The 24,519-nt window shown below is 36.2% G+C and overlaps 1 protein-coding gene across 1 annotated transcript in view; it reads right to left on the reverse strand.

The window, feature by feature from the left end:
• The window catches only part of BRCA2 (BRCA2 DNA repair associated), a 42,277-nt gene that overhangs the window by 10,912 nt on the left and 6,846 nt on the right, over positions 1-24,519 (reverse strand). The window contains 13 exon segments of the mRNA XM_030043016.2: positions 495-650; positions 1,348-1,699; positions 2,014-2,184; positions 7,020-7,207; positions 7,807-7,997; positions 8,971-9,034; positions 9,036-9,390; positions 9,787-9,856; positions 11,325-11,417; positions 12,622-17,415; positions 18,100-19,287; positions 23,020-23,134; positions 24,069-24,124. Coding sequence (XP_029898876.1) covers positions 495-650; positions 1,348-1,699; positions 2,014-2,184; positions 7,020-7,207; positions 7,807-7,997; positions 8,971-9,034; positions 9,036-9,390; positions 9,787-9,856; positions 11,325-11,417; positions 12,622-17,415; positions 18,100-19,287; positions 23,020-23,134; positions 24,069-24,124 — 7,793 coding nt within the window.

Below are 24,519 nucleotides of genomic sequence, written 5' to 3' on the forward strand. Positions count from 1 at the left end.
TTTTCAATAATATTTTTACATAATAGATCTTATACAATATAGCCAGCTACATGTAAGAAAAAGTAATCTTGCTAATGGTTATAAATATTTAACTTCTTTGCAGGGATATGTATGTTAATAATAGAAAAAGTTGGGTTTCACTTCTACTTGGAGTTGAAACTGTCAATTTTTTTTCTCCTTCAAAACAAGTGCTGTGCTTTAGATTACAGAACTGAAATTCAATTATTTCTGGCTTTTTGAAGCTGAAAGCAAAGCCAACCAGAAGATACTGAGCGCAAACTCAAATTCTGCTTACAACAGGGTACTCCAGTCTTGAAATATTAAATACATGCACGCTGCAAGAACCACTCCTGTTCATTTTACACAAAATGGTACCTTTTCTTAAATTTTTTAGCTCTCTATATTATGTCTGATTTGAGGAATGATATAGCAATTAACTAATATAATTTAGATTTCATAGAACCTGTTAGATTCATAAAATACTTATACCATACCTGAATAGGGTAAGTTCTTTGAATAACTACATCAATACACCCCACTGCACCACCCTCACTGTAAAGCGATGACAAAGGCAAAGGAAAAGGTCTGGGATCCCGATGAAATCCTAGTTTTGCATGCCATCGTGCACATCGAGTGCTGTTTGCTGAAATCTGAACAAGTTAAATGTTGAATGATAAACTGTCACTGGTAGGTCAAAAAGATATCCAACTTATTACATCTAGAGGAAAGACTATTTTCACGCTGACCTCACTAAGAATATCGAATTTTTGCATCTGAACGTATTACATTTTAATTTCAAGTTTTCTTTTCACATTGAAGAATGTATTTTAAACAGGAACTAAAAATTTGATGAGTTAAAATTCTCTAGGAAATGAGCATCTATAAGACAAGCCATTGCTTTATATCAGAGGAGCAAAATTTTTATGCTGAAACTTCACCCAGTACTTTAATCATGCTCAAACAAGTCAAGATCCTCCCCCCCAAGCCCACCTTCTCACAACTTGTTTTTGACCCCCTATTCTTCCTCCAACTTCCATATTGTTTGTGACTGATAAATACTTTTTGTAACTTGGTGCTCAACCAAATTAAGGAGCAGGAACTGTCAAAACACACAGCAAAATTCAGCAGAATTTTATAGTATAAACTTCTCTTCCAACCCTATTGAATAGCATCAGCTACCTTGTGTCATGTCTTACAAACCTCATTATTAAACTTCAACAAAACTTTGTCTATTTGTAAAGCCCTGACAAAACTTTTTGTTTACAAAACATGGCCCAACTAAATAGCACCTATCACATCTCTCAGTCACATCCAATCAAGCTGAACTAGTATAATATTTTGTTTTACCTTTAACATCAGGGAATCTGGGGCTTCCAGTGGCATACATCCATTCTGAGAGCCAACAAGTTCTGCTCCGTGCACTATGATCTTCTGACCAACTGTCAGCCTTCTTCTATGTAAGAAAGCTTTGAGAGGTGGATCCAGAAGAGCTCTAATCCCATACCAGCCATCAGTAACTTCAATTATTGCTGCTGCTTTTTTACTTTCCACATTCTTATTGCTACTGCTAGGAGATACAACGGTGTTTAGCGATATGATTTTAGAAATACACAGTACAAGTGTTTTACCTGCCGCATCATCTCTTTCCGTTATTTTTTTGATTGCTGATCGTTTACTCTTATCTACTTCCAAATCATACCTACAAAAAAGAATTCATGATGCTGTATTATAGCAAACAAAATCCATCACATTGTTTTTCCTTAAAAACAATTGTAGCAAACTATTGCTTAATCAATCTATATGATTAAGTACTACTGTAGCAAAGCAAATGTTATCTACGTTTTTGCAAATAACATGCACTACATTTTTTTATACTGGTATGCATAAGTTTAACAATATAAGCATTCCGATAAACCGTAAATGCAAGGTAGAGGTGCTTATTTTATAATATTATGAACTAGAAAGCACACAGTATCACAAATTGCAACTCCAAATACATTGCTATACACGTACCTATATTTCAACTGGAACAGCACTGTTTCTGGTGTCAAACATCTGTTAGCAAATTCATGTGGAAAAGACACTTCCATGGCTGCCAATTTCCATACAATCCACCTATAGTGATTGTAAACCCAGGACTCTGTTATTAGCTTGGGATCCACGCCAGGAGTATCACAGAGGGCTCTGCAGATAAATTGTTAATAAATTAACCTGAAATCCACTGTAAGTTTTCACTTATCTATTTTTCCCTAGCATTGTATTCAGTGTATGTACATAGGCAACATTAACAAAGGAATATTTATTACAGTGAAAACAGGAAGGTTACATTCCATAGCCTGATCTGGTTATTCTCTGAATATTAAAGTTTTGTCCTCATGCACTTTGGCAGCATGCATGTGCATACTTGCGTGTGTTCCTGCAATGGAGACTTTTAACCCTAGCAGTAGCTCCAGGGGCATGCTCTGGCTGCTTCATGCAGCTATGCACATGGCATAGAGGGTCAGAGGTGTGCTCTATTCCCTTTCAGCCCTGGAATTTCCCCTGCTTGCTTGATGAGTTCATTACAATCCATCCCCCTCTACTTCACAGTTTCTAGAGTTGTGGTTTGGGTGGTTTTGTTTCTTTTTTTTAAGCATACATGTGGACAACACATTTCAAAGGACTTTCAGTTGCTACTAAAGAACTTTCTTCTCTCCACTGAGTGACTACTGAAATGGACTTTCATTCTGTGTTCGAGTCCAAGCTGTACCACCATGACCTGCATGAGTTGGGTTGGAAACATCTGGTTTTTCCAGCTCTCAGAGTCATTAAAGGAGGAGGGAAAGAATTAGACCAGAGAATCAAATAGCTGAGCCATTAGACTGATTAGAACACAAGTTAAGTCCTATAAAAAAGTCAATTTCCCGCTTGTCAGAAAGCCTCGAGAAGATTTTAAGGAACTGTATCTCAGTTGAATGAGGAAAAGAAACAATTTAAAAGCCAAAAAGTCATATACAGGAAGATAAGGAGCAGGCATGACCATCAAATTAATTATTACTACATTAGAAGAGAGCAAAGCAATCTCAAGCTTTAGGAGATACTCTGTAATCTTTTGTGAAGGACAATGCAATTCAGGAGTTAAAGACAGAATTCTGTTCAAGATTAAGATCCTAAATACAGATGACTAAATGAAGGCATATATATTCTAGTTGATGGAAATCCAGTTAATATACTTAAAGGGATAAAAAGACTGATTCAGCTGACCAACCAGTAGGTATTTATTCTCAACTATATGCTTTAACATATAACAAGTCCAGAAAAGATACAGGAACTGAAGGCAACCTCTTGGGGAAAAACCTCTACAAATTGCTTGAGAGGCTATCTGGTATTCAGGGTGAGATCAACACTGTCAACCAGAGCAGGTTCTGACACCAAAACCACCGTGGTTATTCTGGGATATTTAGCAGCATGCTGGTGGTTTCTCTCTTCTGTTTCTGAAAAATGAATGTGGGGAAGGCCATATATCCATATCTGACCACAGAAGCAGGAGCACATCTGAAAATGATTATTAAGACAAGCTGCCTCTGGAACAAGAAGTTAGACTGCCTAAAAAGGCCAATATTTGGCACATCTAGCCGTAAGATGTTTTGTGCAAATACTTTAATACCTTCCCCATTCACAGGAAAATTGTGTTAAATTAATCAAGATTACCTCCAACATGTCTAAGCAGCAGATTGCAAATACAGTGATCCAGAGTTGGATGCATTGTTGCCAGAGATCTACTGCTTCTTGACAAAAACAACCTCAAACCTCATGTTTCCTATTAATTTGTGTAATGGCGTTGCTTGTCAGCCTAGAAATAGCAATTTCATGTGAGAAAAGAATGACCAGCACGCTTTCTAAAATGTGTGCAACTCCAGAACACTGACATGTAGGCAAGAGGCCCTGCACCATAACTGCACATGGATCAACATCCCAGACAGTCTTTTATGCATCTACCATAAATGCTTTGTAGGAACATACCATCTAGCAAGGTATATCCCCAAAACATTCAATAATCGTGTCACCGCTGGAGGGAAATGCAGAATCAGGGATGGTATCGCTAGTAGCAAAATACTTGCCAAACGGGGAGGAAACAGACAAGTAACAAGTTAGGTCAAGTTCTGCATACTCTGCCTCTGAGTGACTACGTAAATGCATATGCCTACACATCCCATAGCTGTCCAAGAAACAGTTGGGGCATGCGATGCCACAGGGTGCAAAATGGAACTGTGGGAGGATTAGCTCTGCCTTACAGTATTTCGGAAAAAAACCCCAATCAATTTTAAGGACTGCTCTGAGACAAACTTGGTTTACTGTCAGAGAGACTCCAAAACTTCCAGAGCAGCATGCAGAAATTCTTAGAAGCCATTTCTAAACAAATGAAAGACAAGACGGTGATTGGGAATGGCCAACATGGATTTACTAAGAGCAAATCATGCCTAACCAAACCAATTGATTACTGTGATGAAGTAATTGGTGCTGTGGGCAAGGGGAGGGCAGTGGATGCTGCATATGTTAGCAAGGACTTTGAAAATTTCTTACAGTCTCTGTCATGAAATTGGTAAGATATGGGCTGGATAAGTAGATAAGGTGGATGGAAAATTGGCTGGACTGCTGAGCATAAAGAATTGTGATTGACTCCAGCAGGCGAGCAGTAACTAGTGGAACCTCTCAGATAACAATAGAGGGACCAATGTTGTTTAATGTCTTCATTAACAACCCAGATGATGGCGTGGAACACCCTTGCAGCAAGTTTACAGATGACACCAAATTTGGGGAAGTGGTTGATAAACTGAGGGGCAGGGTTGCTATTTAGAGGGACCTGGACAGGCTGGAGAAACAAGCTGGTGGGAATCTCATTAAATTCAACAAAAGCAAAGTCTTGCACCTGCGATGGAACAACTCCCTGCAACACTAACAGGCTGGGGCTGACTGTCTGGGAAACAGCTCTGCAGAAAAGGATCCAAGGTCCTGGTGGACAAGATGAGGCTGCAATGTGTCCTTGCAGCAAAGAAGCACAAAAACATCCTGGGCTGTATTAGGAGTGAAGCCAGGAAGGCAGTGATCCTTGCCCTCTCTTCAGCAGTTGGGAGACTGCATCTGCAGTTTCTGTCCAGCTTTGGATTCACCAGGACAAAGATGCTGGTGTACTGGAGCAAACCCTGCAGAGGGCCACCAAGGTGATCCCCCTGTGCTCTCCGGGGCTAAGCACATAACACACAAGCTAAGAGAGCTGGGTTTGACTGAATTTAAGAGAAGGCAAAGAGACCTTATTGCTGTCTACAACTACCTGACTGGAGGATTCACAGAAGACAGGGACAGACTCTTCTCAGAAGCACACAACAGTAGGATGAGAGGCAACAGACACAAGTTGGAACATGGAAAATTCCAATTGGAGATAAGGGTGGTTGTTTGGGGTTTTTTTACACCATGAGAGTGGTCAGCTGGCACAGGCTGTCCAGAGAGGTTGTAGAATCTCTGTCCTTGGAGATGTTCAAGACTCAGCTAGACAAGTCCCTGAGTAATTAATCTAATTCGAACCATGTTGAACAGGGGCTTGGACTGGATGACTGCCAGCGGTCCCTTCCAACTTAAACTATTCTATAAATCTGTGAACTCCAGCACTGGACTGATCTTCACTGAGCAGTTGTTGGGTAGGGACACAGGACATCTCCAGTTCTCCCAAGATGAACAAATATTGTTGACACCAAAAACATTTCCCAAAGTCATGGCAATGACTTTGGCATCAAAAAAGTTTCCCAAAGTCATGTGGCAGAAGCTAACAATGATGCTGACTCACTAGCAAGAGCAGAAAGCAATTCTTTTTTCATGAGGAAGTACAGATCGCAACATGGAAGTACACATCTTATACTAGTCAATTTTCCCATATTGGATTACTGGTACCAACTTCACCAACTCAAACTTTCAAATAAAAGCAGTCCTTGAGCTTGGAACAGATCTATCTCTGTCATACTTCAGTACTGGGAAGCAAATGTTGCAAACCTCTTGAGTTCTGACACTACGTAGGTTGGCAATGCGTGCTTTACTACAAATACTACTCAAATACAGGTCCCTGCCTTGAATGCTTGTGTGAATGCACACCAACAGTGACACTGACTTGAAAAAAGAGCATCTCAAATTTACGAAGGAATCAGAAAATAATGGTTAAGTATTTTCTGAAGTTTTGCTGGAACAACAGTACACTGGTAGTACCTTGTTCTGTTGCATGTGCTTTTGATGAAGTTATGATGTACAAACTTGCTTACAGTAAAACAAACCATAAGTTTTATGAAAGTGTTTAAGAGAGATGCACTCAACACATAGACTTTTTTTTCAGCTTATCTTAAAGGACCTGCAAAAGGAGGGATAGAAGGACCAGGAAGAGTGCAAGAAGCAAGGGTTGTTTGTGCAGGTGGTTTTTTTTTTTGCTTCTTACATATACTCAAAAGACAGCTTGAATGAATCAGTGAGTTTTACTACTGAAGTCTTGGCTTCCTTCAAATCATATGTCAGCTTTAAAAAAATTATATTGAAAAAACATTTTCAGCCCTGTCCTGCCAAAGAAGCCCTAAGCACCTGCCCAATCAACCTTCCTTCCCATCAAGAAACTCTAGAGCCCAATAGAAATAAATCATTTTCCACTTGAAAAAAAAAAAATCAAAACCTGTTAATGCTAATTAAACAAAATGGTAATGTGCTGAATTAACAGAAAATAGTCTAGAAAAATATTACTATTTGCACTGTTGAAGAATCCCCAGAAATTTTCTAAATGGACTTTGTATGCTTTCTTTAATGGACAGTGAAGATCACTAACAACATTAGTCTCCATTTACAATCCTACAATATCTTTATTTACACTAACAGAGGTATACTAAAAATGCACAGTAAAAAAGTAGTCAGAGGCTTTAAAGGATTACTCTGCTGGATTTCTTCTAGGGGATAACAGAATCACTAACTAATAAATAGCATACTTGTCTCAAGTTCATAAGTAACAGTACCTGTAAAACTCCTTTTTTCCAGCTTTTCCCTCATCTGTAGGTATTAGCCATCCTCCATCAGCAAGTTGCATCCCATTTCCAGCTAATAAATACTCCTTACTGAAAAAGTCTTTCATGAGAAACTGGAAAGATTCTGCATTTGTGCTGTTAACTTGTATGCAATGTTTTGAAACACCATATGTGTAAAGCTGAAAAAAATTAGATGAAAAAGACAAAATAATGACAATACAGCAAGAATTCAGCTGAGAGTTTTTATATCTAATGTTATAAATTCAGATTAAATATTTCCTTGAGGTTGAGACAGTTTTTGTCTGACCTTGTCATTTCATATGTAATCCAAGGAGAATGGAGGAATTCCCAGCAATTATTTTAGAAGAACAGCATCACAGTGTGCTTTAAAATTGTTTTAAAAAATTCAATAGGTTTTGTACCTTCACTGTACCAAAAGCAAGAGGCTTTTGATATAGACTTACCTAAGCTTAAATTTTAACTGTTATCTTAAAGCAGCTCTTCATATGGGTTAAAAGTCAATAGCATCTATAATTGGTGGATTTTTTCCTTGTTTGGTGCTTCTCTTGTTAGTTATAACATTACAGAGACATTTATGACCCTTTTTATTTGGAATAGTCTTAAAAACTGTGGATATGCAAAGCTACTTAGAAACTGTAAGCAACTGGTATAACAGCTACTGTAAATACTTCTTTAAAAACTGAAGAATGTATCTATTCAAAAGCTACTTAAGGAACAGATCCTGGGAAAGACACACAGTAAAAAGATGTCAACATACCTCTTCTGTAGAATAAAAGCTAGGAGATTTCTCTTCTACTGCAGTTTTCAGAGAGATTCTATTTCTTGCAGATGTTTTAATGACATAAAGACTGCCTGGCTGTGAGCTAATATTTTGCCTATATTTCTTTTTAATTCTCATTTCCTGCAGATCTCTGGCACAGCGGAGGTTTGTCATCATCTTGACCATAGCTGCAAAGAAAAAAAACCCCCAAAACGTCAAAACCTTTTTACAGTATATATCGATTTAAGATATACAGTCACACTATAAAAACAGATTCAGAGAAGCATATTTTCTAAGCCACTCTGCAGATTTTTAGAAACTGCAACAGTCTAAATATTCAAAGTTTAATGCATTTAAAAAGCAGTGTTTACTGAAGGCATTTGAATAATATTGATATGAAATGAATATGAATATATTAAATCCCTGACCTAAACTTAAATCCCCGTGTTTCTCACAGATGGAACTCTTCATAGAAAACTCCAAATGAACAGAAATTAGCTGATGATGACTACAAAGTCCGTAATCCTGAGATTTTGACCTGTAAATATGGGATCTAATTCTGCAAACATTCATGCACCTGTTCAAGTATATACAATGAGTCCTTGTGAAAACATCCAGATAATTTGACTGTAATAGTTACAGAAATTATACACACTGCAACATTCCAGAGAGCTTAGAAGGCATAAGCCCGCATGCTAAATAAAGTCTAACAGTTGAGCATTTAAACTCTGCCTCTTTGAAAATGAGTGTCAGCCATTTATATGGTTAAGCCTATGATTTAATTAGAAAACAGAATGAAAACAAGCTTCTGTAAAAGTGAATGAAGTATAGCAAGGTTAGTCTTTAAGGTTCCTAGAATATTTTACTTAAGAGGTATATAAAATCAAATGAAACATAAGCCATCTTGTTTCTGAAGCACTGTGTGAAAACAAATTTTTTGTGGTCTTAATTAACTTTGGAGATGAGTTGCATATGCTTTATTAGAAGTGCAACACAAAATATTAGGGAAGTAATTATTTCCTAAGTTTCCTGCCAAAAAAAAGAGCTTAAAAAGCTTCTTTTTATTTAAAAAAGAAGTCTGACAGAGTATGCAAAACCCTTAAAGGTTCAATTCTGATAGTTAGTATTCACAATAGTTAAGTGATCAAAATCTGAAAATACCTAAATTGCCGTTTTCTACGTCAGTGTCTGCTGCATGCTGGATGCAAGACTGGTGATCTTGAGGGTTCAGCAATATTTTGTTCAGTTGTGATCTGATTTAATTCTGTCTCTTCAGTCATATTTTTGCTGATCGGTGAGTGACATCTTTTGCTACTGCCTTGTTCACCTGTAGAAAATGTCAGCTTGGTTTTGAAGGGTGGAATAAAAGTTTTAGCAGTTTTGCCAGATTTGTACAAACTTCTTGTTTCTCCACTCTCTTTTGCTGAGACCTTACATGGAGTAGAAACCCCTGAAGTACCATTTGAAGACTGTCTCAGTACACAGTGCTGAAAAATGGCAGGTTTAGATTTGAATCCTTTGAAGTCTTGATCTGGTAGAGTAAGGGTAGGATTCTTGACTTCTTGTCGTTCTTTAGTAGCCCTACAGGGACAAAAATATTTAAGCGTATAGGTTTCAGCTTCCTGACAAAAATCTTTGTCAGGATTTTTATATTCATAATTTAGTAATACAACTTTCAACACTATGTCAATAAAACCCCAAAATATCAGTCTTTGACATTTTAAAAATGGAATACTTAATTTCTATCTATCAAGAAAAGACAAATACAAGTGTAAAATTTGTTTAGCATCTCGGTGGTCTACTGCAGCAATGTGTGTTTTATGGTAATTTAATATGTTTATTTTGAAGTAGAATTATTAGTCTTTTATAAAGTTGGGTAGCAAATTATTACTGTTTATTTTTAAAAAGTTACAAGGGCTTGCATGGTTTTTAGAAATTGCATTAGAAGAATTCTAAAATATATTATAAATTTCTCACCCAAAAGGTTGACAAGTTACAGGTTTTAAAGGAACATCATACATAAACTTTCTTCTGTCTTTGAAAATGCCTATAAGATAATTAGAAAAAAAGTTTGAAACAGTACATTACATGGACAGATATTTACAGCACATGTTTTTTCTATAGTAATGTTATAAATATATAGAAAAGTTTCCAGAGCGGATTTAAACAGCTTTGTTGTTGTGGGTTTTTTTCTGCCAAGCAAATTCTTTGTATAAAACATCTTCACACTAGTTGCAGACAGATCTAAAGGATACGTGACCACAATGCTGAACTCTCAAAAATTCCTATTTGTGAGCCTGCAAGATGTTTTTAGGCTCCTGAAAAGGAAATGTTTATCATATATTTAATTCTAGGAAGGCTCATCATTCAATTTAGAACTCTCCTAGCAACTTTTTTTTTTTTTTTTTTTTTTTTTAAGTTACAACAGAAAAGGGCACATTTGCACAAACTCCTTGCATCATTGAAGGACATGCTTATCTTGGAATTACCAACATAACTAAATCATGTCTGCCTGGAATTTAAACTCATTTGTGCTATGCCCTTAGGCTGCAAAGAAGAAGTTTCATATGAGAAGTCATAGATACAAGACATCACATGTTCTAGAAGTCAGAGACAAGACCATACTGGAGATTAGAACTGTTTTCAGTAGTTCCACCAGAGAATAACACTGTTCAGGTCCTGCTGCAGGGTAGGATAATAGTTACATATGAAGGGTATAAATTTATTCTCTGGCAGTAATTTACAAATTTCATTTAGAACTTTAAACCATGGGGTTTAGGCTTAGAACAGATTTAGGACAGCATTCAGGAACCAATATACTGGTTAAACCAATGTACTTGATGAATCCTGCTACTAAATTCTAGGTGAGGCATGCAGTGCTTAGAAGGAACAAGTTCCTTAAAGAACACAGTTTATCCTGTAACCAAAAGCCATAGCCAAAATCACATTATCCTAATAACCTAATCAATAACTAGCTTCACATAAAGCATCAACTCACACTTTAAAACCTTGATTTCACTTTCATAAGCCTTCATATTACTGGTTTGAAATATTAAAAGCAACTGTAATGTAGACACCTATCAGTAAGTATATTCTTCACAAATTACTACATGATGAAATTACCAGTACCTTCTAATTTCCCTGTAGATACAGTTTTTAACTGAGAAATTACAGATCAATAAAACATATTCTTCCTACTGAGACTAGAATTTGTGAGATTTAGGATTGTAAGAAACTGGATAAATTCCTACAGAGCTGGAAATTAAACCAGAGTTCTTGCAGAAGTAGTACATTGTAATATATTTAGATTTTACACAATAAGGCATACCATTAATCATGTGATTTCAAGTCAGCAGAGACATTACCATAGCAGCTTCCCTGAATTTCCATGACTGTATTGACAAAAGCAGCAGTTAAACAATCTTATTATATGCGAGTTTATTGGAAATTTAAGAATTCTAAAGATAACAACCAACATCAGATTACTGCTTAGAACACAAGAAGACTGAAATTACCATCAGGGGTGCTTTTCAAAACTTTCAAAGATCTGGGGCGATTCTCTGTTTTGTTAAATTCAAGCAGTAGCTGTCTTTTAATTGGAGGTTCCCCTAGGATAAAAACACAGATTTTTAAAAGTGATGTTCCTTTTAAGTTCAGTTTCTTACTAATACTGTATGACTTAATTATAATTTCTAAATAAAACATTCAAGACGTCAAAGCAAGCAGAAGTAACAAGTTTTCAGATCACAGGTCTGTATTAAACGGCCTTTTGGAACACAGAGCTACTTCACCACAATTTGCAAGTTTCTTACATACAGACTGAGTGTATATTGTGTTACCAAGAATGATTTCAAGATTCCATATAATGAATTATGTTGCAGAATCTTTTGTGGTCAGTAGGTCTGTTCCATCCAAATCAAAATTTGTGAGCCTTAAGTTATCAAACATACTCAAGACAGTCTGCCTCAGAAAGTGCACCGCAGTTGACTACAGCAGCACAGCTCACCTGCATCTTTTTTTGTACTTTCAGTTATCAAAGAGTCCCTACAGAATTCTAAAAAAGTGTGCAACACATCCTTTACAGAAGGTGCAACTAAGGGTATGGTTTAACTGTGGCACAGCTGTTTCAGGTTGAATCCGATAGAATCCTATCTGCCTTTTCACACCTACCCAGACCTTCCCGCACTAGCCTGCCTGACCTTTATACCTGAACCTGTGCAGTTAGGCAGCAACTCTGTTACAATCTACCCTTCCCTAAATAGTTTTCAGCTAGCCCAGGTCCCTGAACACCTCTGGGTGATTGTGCAAGCATTAAGTACCAACACCTCAGCCCTGAGACAGATCAGTTTTAGATGGTAAGAAACTGCGCTTTTAGACCAACAACTATTTTTCATATCAGACTAGCAATCTCAACACAAGCAAAACCTTGTCCTCACATACAAGGCACAAAAAGGTGAAAACGGAAATACTACTACTCATTTTTCAATGAAAAAACACTAGATCTGTGCAGAGGGAAAAAAAAAAGTCTGCTCAGAGAAGAAAGGAGCAGTAGCTTGCTTCCATAACTTTATGATAAAACAGCAAAACCTGCACACCTTCAAAATTAGTAATCACAAGTTGAGCTTGTACTGTGCATTTAAGGCTGGAAAGAGTGGATAACTATTGCCTGCAGCAAGAATTTTTGTCACTGACACCTAGAGAAAGAACTTCCAACTTCTATATGACCTAAAAATCAATGTGACATGCAAAAAACCCTCAAACAACCCACTGTGAAGAAATAGGGAGTTGAACATATATAAGATAAAGACCTACCGAGTGAGTTTTCTTCTTCAAAGTGCCTCTTCCCAAAGGTCTTATTTTGAAAGTTTTTATCCAGTCTGCCACTGAAGGACTGTGCAGCATTCATTTGTACTCCAGAATCAGAAAGATCATCTTTCATAAAAGCTCTTGCACTTTCTACAGCCTCCACTTCCAAGTAATTTTTTGGAGTTTGGAGAAGATTAATATTCATTTCTGCTTTAGCAGTAGCACTACATGAAATTGCTTCAGACTCTGTTTTCACCTCCAGATTCAGCTGCCCTTTTCCGAAAGACCTAGTCTCATCTTGCTGAAAGCTATTTTTAAATGATGTTAACTGCTTGTTTTTCTTACTACGTGGTATGTACTCAGGCATTTTGACAAGGCAAGTGCTTGGAAAAGACTTCATTTCCTCAGGGTAGATGCTTTTTAAGTCTTCATTGTAGTTTTTTTCAGTTTTGGATTCTGAGATCACTTTATCAGTTAAAGATTTTACATGTTGATGACTCTCTTTAGAACTAAGTTCATCCGCAATGCAAAGGCCACTGCTCAAAAAGTCATCAGATTCTTTTAAAATTACCTTTGCTTTTTGATAGGCATTTTTAGAGACCATTACCTGCTTTCCACTTGCAGTGCTGAATCCAAAAGCAGGATCTGAAATCAATTCAGTGCTGGCATTTTCTTCCCCTTTTGGTAACACTATCTGCACTTTCCTAGGAACTACTTCACTGCGCATTTCAGACTTTTCAACATCCTGCTCAACTAAAAATGTTTCTTGCACATGTGATGAATGATTACCTTCCATTTCAGAGAAGAGTTGTCTAGCTTTCCTGAGTGACTCTTCTGATAGTTGTACAGGCTTACCACTTGCTGTACTAAAAAATCCAAGATTGCTTGTAGAAGAAGATGACTGCTTTATCCGCTTATCTGGAACAGGCAAGTGCTCTAAATGCTTCGTATTCTGTTCAAAGCATCGCCTCTGAGAATTTGAAACAGACTTTGCATCTGCAAATGTGTTTGCATCTTGGTGACTGTTTTCACTAGCACTTGCATTTACTTTAATAAAATGGGATGCAGCTGAATTAATCTCTTCGCTTCTTGTAGCATTTAAAAACTTAGTGGGATTAGGACACTCAGCATGAATGACGGAAGATGAATTTCCAGCAATTTCTCTTTGATTAGTTCTTGAATTATTCTCAATTTTATATTTTACGGATTCACTGTAGTCTTCTTGAAACATTTGTCTGACTCTTGCTAATGCGCTTTCTGAAACAGAAACTGCTTTACCTTTTGCTGTACTAAACACAAGTGCTTTCAGATCACACTTTTGATTTTCAACATTAAGTGTTGTTTCTTTTAACCTGGTTAAATTAGTTTCATCTTCAGGAAGACTGACTAGTGACTGGTTTTGGCAAGCATTAACTATGGTGTCTGTGAAGCAGTTTCTATCAGCACAAGGTTCATTTAAGTGTTCTAAGTTAAATTCCTTACTATCACAGTTCAAATAAGAAGAGCTACTTTTTGAAGTTAAGAGAAGGGATTGGTTAGATTTATTGTTACTATCCTCAACATATAAAGTATTCTTTGTATCTCCGGGCACAGAATTATATTCAAGGTCATTTGATACCTTCATTAAATGCAGAGATGCAGCAGAGTGCACAGGAAAATCATGCATGTTTTCTGAATCATCCCTCTTTTTTGGCAAATATTCCATCTCTCTCTCTCCAGACAGTTTTCCATCTTCAGACAAATGAGTTCTACTTAAAGCATCACTCTGCTCTCTGGGAAGGGACTCCAAATCTGACTTGCCAGGTCTGACATCAGCTTTTTTATGTGCATATGAAGTTACCAAACTTCTTTCACAATCTCCACCTACATTAACAAATGTATCTACTTTAACAGTGTCAAGAATCACACTGTGTTTAATGGGACTGCTTTCTACTGCCTGCTTAAACTGATCTCCAGGTTCTTCAGGAACAAGCTTTTTATTAAAATTAAGTTTTTCTGGATCACATTGAGCAATGCTTTCAATACATAAATCACAGTCTTTGACGCAGTTTTTACCACATTTCCCCTTTTTTGTGGAGTTCTCAAAATTGTCGTTACGTTCCTTTCCTACATCAACATCTTCTGCAAAAAAACGTTCAGCTTTAGCCAAAAATCCATCGGCAATTGTTATTTTCTTGCCACTAGCAGTATGAAAACCAGTCAGATAACTCCCTTTCACTTCATTTTTTTTATCATCCACTTCTTGCTCAAAAGGTATTTGATGATGATAGTAAGAACCTATTTTCATTCTGCTTTCATTCACTAACAGGTTCTTATCATGGGTGGCGTCTTCTCCTTCCATATTTTTACAATTTCTTTTTTGTTTATCAGAGCTCTCCAAAACATTTACATCTCTCTCTCCACATTGTACATTGAGCAAGTGTAGAGAATGATCCAAAGCTGCATCAGAAATGGATATATCGCCACGAGCTAGAGTTCGAAATTTTTGTGACAAGTGTTCATTTTCCTTTCTGTCTTCTCCTTTCTGACTAGGAAACAGGTTTTCCATTTCATCTGATATACTTAAACTATGTTCTTCTGCAGTTGTAACAGCATCTCCTACACATGTTATATCTACTGAGTCTTCCTGCAAACTACCTTCAACTTGGCAATCTCCTTGATTCAAAAACTCTTTGGAAGTTCTATGATTCTGGTTATGTTTTTTAGTGGATGACAGACTATTGATGATAGTGTTAATACTACTGAAATTAACATTTTCATTATCATTTATTGATCTTTTTGTTTGATTTTCCATATCTTCCTTGAATGGTGTACTAACATTTCCCTCATTTTTTTGCTGTGCGTGGTGGGAAATGGCACCTATGCTTTTGAAGTCTGAAACACAAACTGTTTTTCTGTTGTTTTCTTTTGTCAGGCATCTGACAAATTTACAGTTAGAAGACATATGCCCATTTGAATTGCGGCATCTAGTACCAGTTTCAGAAGATTTGAAAAAAAAATTATCATCATCCAAGTCCCTGAAGAGGTCTGCAGATCTGGTCAAAGCCTCCTTAGAAATATTTATTTTTTTACCTCCAGCTGAAGTAAAACCTACAAAATTAGAAAAGCTGTCTTGTTTAGCTACTGGAAAGCTCCCATCAGATATTCTACTTTCATTTCTGTCTAAGTTAGTAAAAGTAACCTTTTTATCATTTTTATGGAAGACCACTGTGTTTTCATTTTTGTGTTCCACCATTTTAGAGTCTTCATTTATGTCTTCCTGCTTAGTACAATACCTGTCATTTTTCACTCGATTTTCAGATTTAAAAGTGCTACAAAAATCAGCATCTTTCCTTGTCTCAGAAATATTTTCCACATTTGTTGTTCCACGTGTTTCTACAGTTCCCAACTGTTGAAAGGCCTGACTTTGTATCATGTTACTTTCCTTTCTAAACTGTGTAAATTCAAACTGACTACCTGTTTCTTCCAGGATACTAGAAAGTTCAGCAATTTCAGCTTCTTGGCTTGCTGTCAAAGTTTGATTTGTTTCTTGCAAGGATTGTTGACTTCTAGGAAAGCTTTTACACAAGCCAACTTTTTGTGGAATAAACTGTGTATGCCTGGGCTCGAGAAAACTTGTCTGTGAATCTAAAGAACAAGAAAAATTACTGCCTAACTTGCTTTCTGGATCTGAGAAAAATGTATTCTCCTTTTTAACTTGATTTGAAAAGTTTCTGACTCTTTCTGTGGAAGAGGCTTCGAAGTATTCATTTTCAATATCTTTGAACAGCATTCTGCCTTTTGCTACACTGACTTCAGAGAATTTAATCTGCTTATTGGAAGCAGTCTGAAAGCCACCAAAGCCCATATTCAAACTGCATGCATTAAGATTTCCCGATGATTTCCCTTTATACCTCAGGTTCTCCTTTGACTTTGTGCCAGAATTCATACGTGCTACTTGTTTATCTTCTCCAGAAATAACTTCATTTAAAGAATTATCATTTATACAATCTAACAATTCTTTAGCAATCTCTACAGCTACATTATTGCAAGCAGCTGCTTGAGGGTTTTCACTGTTTTCAACTGACTTTGGCTCTTGATTGTCAGCTATTACTTCTGAAAAGGCAGCTGCATCTGTTTTCTCCCCTTGTTTTAATCCAGTACAGTAATTTTCTGAGCGATTAATTCCCAAAAGTCCAAGTACTTCTCCAGAGTCAACTACTGACCACTGGTCTGTAGCGTACCTTTTGTCAGTTGATATTTTATTGCAACAATCACTACTGACTCCATTTATGCCTAAGTTGATCTGACTCAAAGTATTATTGAAAGCACCATTTGCCACAGACATAGTGTCATGGTGCATATCAATCAAGTGTTCATTATCCCTAGGAGAAGACCACCCAAGTTGTTCTTTAAGGCTCTGAGGTACAGTAGCTCCATCATTCACATTAGCACTCGTATACTTGTCTTCTTTGCCTTTCTCTAAGCAACAGCCTTTAGGGAGCAATCTGGAACGCTTTCTTGCCATTAGGCATGCTGAAGTTAGAGCTTTACGTTTTATATTTGAAATTATTTCACTATTTAAAGAATCTGTTGTGTCTTCTTTCTGTGTATTAGATACTTCCAAGCATTTTAATGATGCAGCAGGTTGATCCTCTCTTGCATTTTCCCCCAAGACTCTCAGGTCTTGTTGCTTCAGCCTATCGCTGAAAGGATCGTCAGATGAATTATCCATTATATCCATTTTTAAAGTACAAGCGCTGAAATTATTTTCCTTGATATTCGATTGCAAATGCTTTCTCTCAGCAAGAAGCAAGCAGTCTACAAGAGAAGACATTAAAGAAAAACACATGTTAATAAAGTAGTTCTTATTTATTCAAACAAGTGCAAATTCAGATTTTCATAAAATTAATTCCTTGTGTCTCAACATAAGGATTTTTTTTTAACTCTAAAGAGAAGTACTTCAATTCCTAATATTAAGTAATTCTTCTAGCAAGAACAGCAGCTTTTAAAAATAGGAGTATGTGGTTGCTTTCATTATATAGTTTGTTTTTTGAAATAATTTGTGCTTCTGGAAGAAACAGATGTACAGTCTTAAACCCCCTAATTTTAGAAAAATAATAATACAACTTTACCATTCTTTATGATCTCTGAGAATTTATCAACTCAGACAGGATGGCACTTGACACTATGGATGTCTAAACAGCATTGACAAAGATAATTAAGTTTGTCAATTAGAACAACGGTTCAAGGTGGAAGTTTCTATTCCAGAAACTACTCTAAGACTAAAACTGTAAGTTAGCACCAGACTATTTGAAAATGCTATTCTGTCACTATTATTATAACAGACCAATTCAGTATCTCGATTCCCAGACTAGTCAGTTGCAGAGCTACTTTATCACAAACACAAGATTTTACACAATTTTATCTGAAATATTTACATAAAAGGTTCTTAATAAATAAATACAGAATCCTCCACAAATGATGAAAAGCTTAATAATATACCTTGCTCATTAACACTGGCCACATGACAACCTTTAAATTCACATGAATCCAAATCCAGATGTGGTAATACAGGATGAATAGGTGATTCAGAGGTTAATTCTTTCTGCATTTTTTCTTCTTGATACAGCAAAGTATTATTTATTGTATAAATAAATCTCCTGGATCTCTTTCTCAAGCTGGATAACACATTTAGGTTTTTAAAGCCAGACTTTGTAATGGTATTGTCACTATTTGTTAAATGTAGGTCATTGCAATTATCTGGAGATGCAGCACTACACACAAGTGGGTGAGACAGAACATCAGTTATGACAGATTTAGAAGTTGCTTTTAAATGCTTGGAAAAGCTGGCATTATAGACTACAGAATACTCTGTGACATTTGTACTTTCAATTAAAAAAGAATTACAGTTTAAGAAGCTCATTTTGGAAACCTTCTCAGCTGCACATCCTTTTACTAACTTTGGATCTTGAACACTCGGAGACACAGATTTTACTGGAGTTATTTCCGATGTCAGGTTGTTTTCAGTGTTTTTCACTTCATAGCACTTTTCTGACAAATTGACACTCAACAGCTTTTGTGCTTTTATCAATCCCGAAGTATTCAGTAAAGATGTTTCCACAGCATCATCTTTGGTCATTAGTACTGAATTGTCTTCTAGATTTTTCTCTCTACATAAGTCAGAGGGTGGAGAGTTACATATAGACATTTCCAAGTGAGTTACATCAAGATCAGATAAGTTCAGTTGAGACCACTGGCTTGGTGAAGATTGCACGTCTTCTTTCACAGGCTTCTCATTCTCAGATGACTTGTGTGTTCTATAACCTTGTACATCTCCTGTGATCCTAAGTGACTCCAGTTCCATTTTGTGTCCAATTAAACAGCCGTCTTTACCATATGCTGTATCTTCATCTGTGTTTTGGAGTAAAGAATCCTTCATTTCAATAGAGTGGCTTTTTTCAGTCCAGCTAGTTGTTTTCACTTCCTGTGAAATGCCAGTCTTTCTTCTGATGGACTGCTCAGAAGGAACATACCCCTTTCCTTGTGCTTTATCTGTGTTTATTTCACATTTCTCTACTGCATCCAGAGCACATGGCATCAGCAGAAGAGGTCCACTGGACTTAGCAGGCATGTTGAATGTATCCTCAAAGCTATTCATCTCACCAAATAAGCCATCTAACATCTCTGACTCTAAATAATTTAGAGAAGATGGGAAGAAGAAAAGAAGTAAAAAATTAAGTTTTAGGAAATAACTTAGGAATAACATAGTGTTTTTATAAGTAAATATAGCTTTAAACTTTATGGCAATTACCTGTACTCAGGAGTGAGTTTGGAAAGATAAATCTACATGTCTTTAAAGTAGCTTACTCTCCAACAGCAGCTGTTGGAGGAAACGGGAAGCAAAGGACACACATGCAGAAGCCCTGGCCTCCTGAGACTATGGTCATTAAGCAGGGATGAAACCTAGCTGTATTGAAAGATTTTTATTTTTTTTTCTACAGATAGGAGAATGAGTAGTAAGTTTTACAAGATAAACATTTAGAATTTTTCCATGAAAATTTATACCAAATGGTGGGCACCAAACACCTTAAGAAGCTGCCTATTTTTGTCTATAACTGGGACCTAAGCAAACTGTTATTTAAGGATTAATTTATTAAACTGTCTTTTGCTTTGCTATAGAATAGTATATCTAGAAAGATTTAGAAAAGATACTCAATTTTTTAATTGATTAGGAAGTTTTTAAGAAGTTCCACAAGATTGGCACAAATATTAGAAAAATAATGAGAATTTTTTGTGTATGGAAATATGCAGTGGGAGAAAATAACCTGAACTCTACTTTGTAGACAATCTTAAAAGCTTATACATACCAAATAAAACCATTACCTTCTCAAATGTACAAAACTAGACTGACCTATCAAAATATCTCACGTTCAAAAAGATAGGTAGATTTTATTTTGAGAGTACTTTTTAAGGCTTTTTCATATCAAAGAAATTGTAATGAATTACCTAGAAAACATCCTCGTCCTCTGGTTTCCTCGGGCACATAACCAATAGCTTAACTTTTTCCATGAGCCTTTTTTAGGTACAATTTCTATAATGTAGAGCTATTTTCCCTATTAGAACTTTTAAATAACCTAGTGTCCAAAAGATTTTTCCATTTGGAAGTCCATAGAACATTTCCCAATACTTGGCCACACACATCCAACTATTTGTAATAATTAATGGTTCATGCCACACTGTAGGCATAAAACCACCTCTCCCATCACATCTCTTGAACATTTACTCATTCTCTTTACTTTCTGTTTTTTGCCTGAGTGGCAGAAGGTATCACTAAACAAGATCTCAAAAAGAAGAAAATAACACTATAGATTGAGTGTACAGGTCCTTTTCCCTTACTGAAGGGCATTCCTCTGGAGTAACTTCTGTGTCCACATCCTTTCATCCTCTAATAATTTGTCAACAGAGCTTTCTAAAAAGACACAGTTGTATTTCTTTTTACTTAAACAGGAGCCATTACCTTAAATCAAAAAAGAAAACCAGGAGTACCTGAAAGATTGTAGAGATACTGGTTGTATACTGAATAACCCGATGCTGGGGGTGGGGGAATATAAAAAAAAAACCAGGGAAGTTCATTTTGACTTCTAAACTCACTGGAGGGTAAGGGAAATGACAACCCCAAAAATAAGGACTGAACAACAGAATTCTCCTGTTTTCCCAGTAAGTTCCCTAACTAGACAATACTTAATTTGTTTTCTCAGAGGCTGTCCCTATGGGTAAATAATAAAATACACAGGAAAAAAAGAGGTTTAACATTAGATGTTTCTGCTCTGTAGTCATATATTGACTGATTGTTAGAACATATTGCCAAATTTCAGGTTGCAATCCTTATAAGCAAAGATTATTGAACCCATTTCTCTGACATCATGAATAGTTCTAGACACTGTGGTTAAAGATGAACCATTTACTCTGATCAGGGTTATAAAGGGACTGAATTACATAATTTTGTTTTAGGAATTAAAGAGTTTAAATATTAAGTTTGGGCAACAGGCCAGGGTAAAATATCTAAAATATTACAGAATTCCATGTTTCCCATTAGTTTTTCAATTTAAATAGCTTCCCAGTCAATATGGTGATTATGATATATTTGAAGAATCATAACTCTGAATCCAGGTTATATACCTACAGCACAGCTGTGAGTTCTGCTACAAGGGCCAGCTGCCTAAATCTTAGTGTTACAATGACCAGGCTTAGACTTACTTAAACTAGGCATATGAACCTTAGGATAATTAATGATTGGGTTATAAACGAGTATGCTTAACAACTATATGCAAATTTAGCTCCTTTTGTGAAATTCCAAAGTGTTAATACATGACAGTACACATCCTGCAGTCCATGGTTACACTAAATGTAGAACAGTTAAAAAGTTTTCCTCTTCCCCCCAATTATTATAATTAAAACTCAAAAAAAATCCAGAAAAAAAAAAATCTTTGAAATATTTGGTAGTTCTTGTACTTTGGACTGAGTGCATATATTCAGTCTCACTGTTAAGGACACAACTTGCACAATATAAAGAATCTCTTCATAATCTTAAAATCATGTATTCAAAGCAGTATTATCATCTCTTTCATTTTCTTACATACAAAATATATACCTAATAAAACTGATCACCTTTCATGATCATACAACACTACTCCAGAGAAAACCAACACTTGAAAGATAAAAACGTAGAGGTTTGAGCTATCCTTTTCACATTGCATCTTCAAGTGCCAAGTTAACTATTATCAAAAAGGGAAGATGGGGGCGGGGAAGACACCTTTGCAAAAGTCATTTTGTACTTTAAAAGAAATGGGTTTCTTCCTCTTATTTTTACTCATAGACGTTGTTTTAACTAACCTTCTCTACTGTGGTATGGGATGTAATAAACCATTTTGGAACACAGAACAGGACATTAAAGTGTCCTTAATTTCTGAAAGTATTTTACTGACTACAGATTACTCAAATATGTTTGTTACCAACTACATTGTTCTCAGCATGTTTGAATGTACAATATAAAAATAGCAGTATATATCATTCTGCAAACAACAATGGTCCCTGACCCCAGCATTCTCAGCCCCCCCACCGTCAAATTCTAAACTGATGCTTTCACAATTCCTACATGTACGACCAAACAATATTTTTAGGGCAGTCCATTCAATTCGGAGACATACAATCTTAAGGATATATCATCCTGTCTAGCCTGTGTCAATCTCTACAACACCCTTTTACACCCACATATGCTGAACAAATATCTGTTAATATTCTTCCCTTCTGCCATCATTTCTCAACAAAATTCAAAAAGCTCACACTGAAGTGTACATTTTCGTTTGTTCACTAACATGACCTAAGAACATAGAATGAAAACATTTTATTCCCTTGGCTGAGTATTTTCTGCATACATTTAAAAAAAATTCATTTCTTTTTCCTAAAGGGTTTGTCACGTTTTGAACTACTAATAGATGAAGCAAATGAAGAAAGGATATAGCAAGATTAAAAAACAAGCTCACCACAGAATAATGAGTATCGGGGTGAAACTTCATGATAAAGCTAAACCTATTCAGTAGCCAGAAGTAGTAGTCTTGCTCCCCCTTCAGCCTGTACCATTTTCTCTCTCAGCTGTCCCATACAGTCTCATGCCTTCACTAACACCAGTACTAATCTGGTTGTCATCCAGTGGCATGGTAACCTGATTTAATTCACTAACTCAGCAGAAACTGATTCCCTTTTTTAAGGCTAGATTAGTTTTACAAAGTCGAATCAATTCAGGAAGTGGGAGTAGACAGCGGTCAGAGGAAATAAGCCATAGGATCAGCTCAAGACATACAATGTAACTGTACCCTCAGTCTTGATTCACAGTATTCTCAGTAGTAAAGTATCAACACATACCAGAATCTTTGATGTCATCTTCAGCATTTAGCTTTACTGTCTCTGGTATGGACAGCATGCTTGTATAACTCGTCCCAGGACATTTATCATGGCTGGAAAAAAAGTTGTGCAAAACCTGTAAACCAAAGACATAAGCTGTTATAGATATTACATATCAGTAAGTGTCACTTTTACAGTAAAGCAAGCAACTCTAAACATGTACTGCAATATGTGAATAATTCTGCATCTCTTAAAATAAAAGGTAATATTTTCACAGGTACACTTGAAAATAAATAAGCAGATAACCCCCATTTTCAATGCAAAGCAGGTTCATTCTATAAACAATTTAAGGGCAGCAAAGGGATTCAGCAGTTTACTATAAGCAAGCCTCTCAGAAAGGAACAAAGGAGGTATGAAGAAGGAGAAAGACATTTTGCTTATTTTAACTTGTAACAGTTTGTTAACTGTGAAGTTTCAGGTAGTTAAGAATCAAATGTAAATTTATAATTGAATCCTTAGTGCCATTCTCAGTTTTCAGTCTGAATAATCATACAGCTTTCATATACACAGAGTAAAATTACAATTTTGCTGGAACACTCCCTTTCCTAACAATATCAAAGGACTGAAATTAATACTCAATTTCAACTTTTGGTATAGTGACTGAGCACAAGAAGTTATTGGACAATATAAACCAAACAATAACTCCCAAAACTTTGACAAAAGAGGAAGAAAAATAAAAAAGCCAATCCTCATATAAGTAGCATATTGCAATTCCTAAGTTTGATTTCTTTTTGAATGACTCCCACTGCCACTATGCCCAAGTAATTTTTTTATTTTTTTTTTTTAGAACACAGCAAAAATATTCCTCAAAGGGGGTTATTTGTGAAAATACAGTCTACAGCCAGGTTTTGCAAGTTTAGTTTTGTGAACAGTAACTTTTAAAAATAGCCAGATAGGAGGGCTTAGAAAGAAAATGACAGAATTTTTTATTCTTGGCTCAAGGAACATAAACATGTAACTAAATAGCTTAACTGAAATTAAAGAACAGCATAGCTCTTAAAACTACTTACTATCTCAGCTCTTTCATCCTGTTGCTTTGCTCCAGAAACAGAATCATTCTCTCTAGCTTTAGAAGAAAGACAGACAAGTCAATTCATTTGCTCCTAAGCAATTTGCTGAGTGTGTTCAAATATGGTTGTGTTTTGGGACTGTTTTCTTTGGATTATTTTAAATGCAACTGAAATCTGTAAACAAAAATCTACCAAAAACTAACCAAAAGTTTTAACTAAAAAGTCCTACAGGTAAGGCTGAGGGACAGTGTACAAAAACGGTTTCATAACAGCATAAAAAGCTCTAAATCATGGGTTGTAGTTGCTGCTGTGTAGGTAGACTGGTTACCGCCCTGAGCCCACCATCGCTGCCATTCCCCTTTCCAGCAGTTATTCATGGCAGTACTCTCTAATTTTTTCTGTCAAAGGATCTGGACGAGATCTTCAAGCCTCTGACAAGAATTTGGCTTTT

The sequence above is a fragment of the Aquila chrysaetos genome, chromosome 19 (genome assembly GCF_900496995.4).
Source record: "Aquila chrysaetos chrysaetos chromosome 19, bAquChr1.4, whole genome shotgun sequence".
NCBI lineage: Eukaryota > Metazoa > Chordata > Aves > Accipitriformes > Accipitridae > Aquila > Aquila chrysaetos.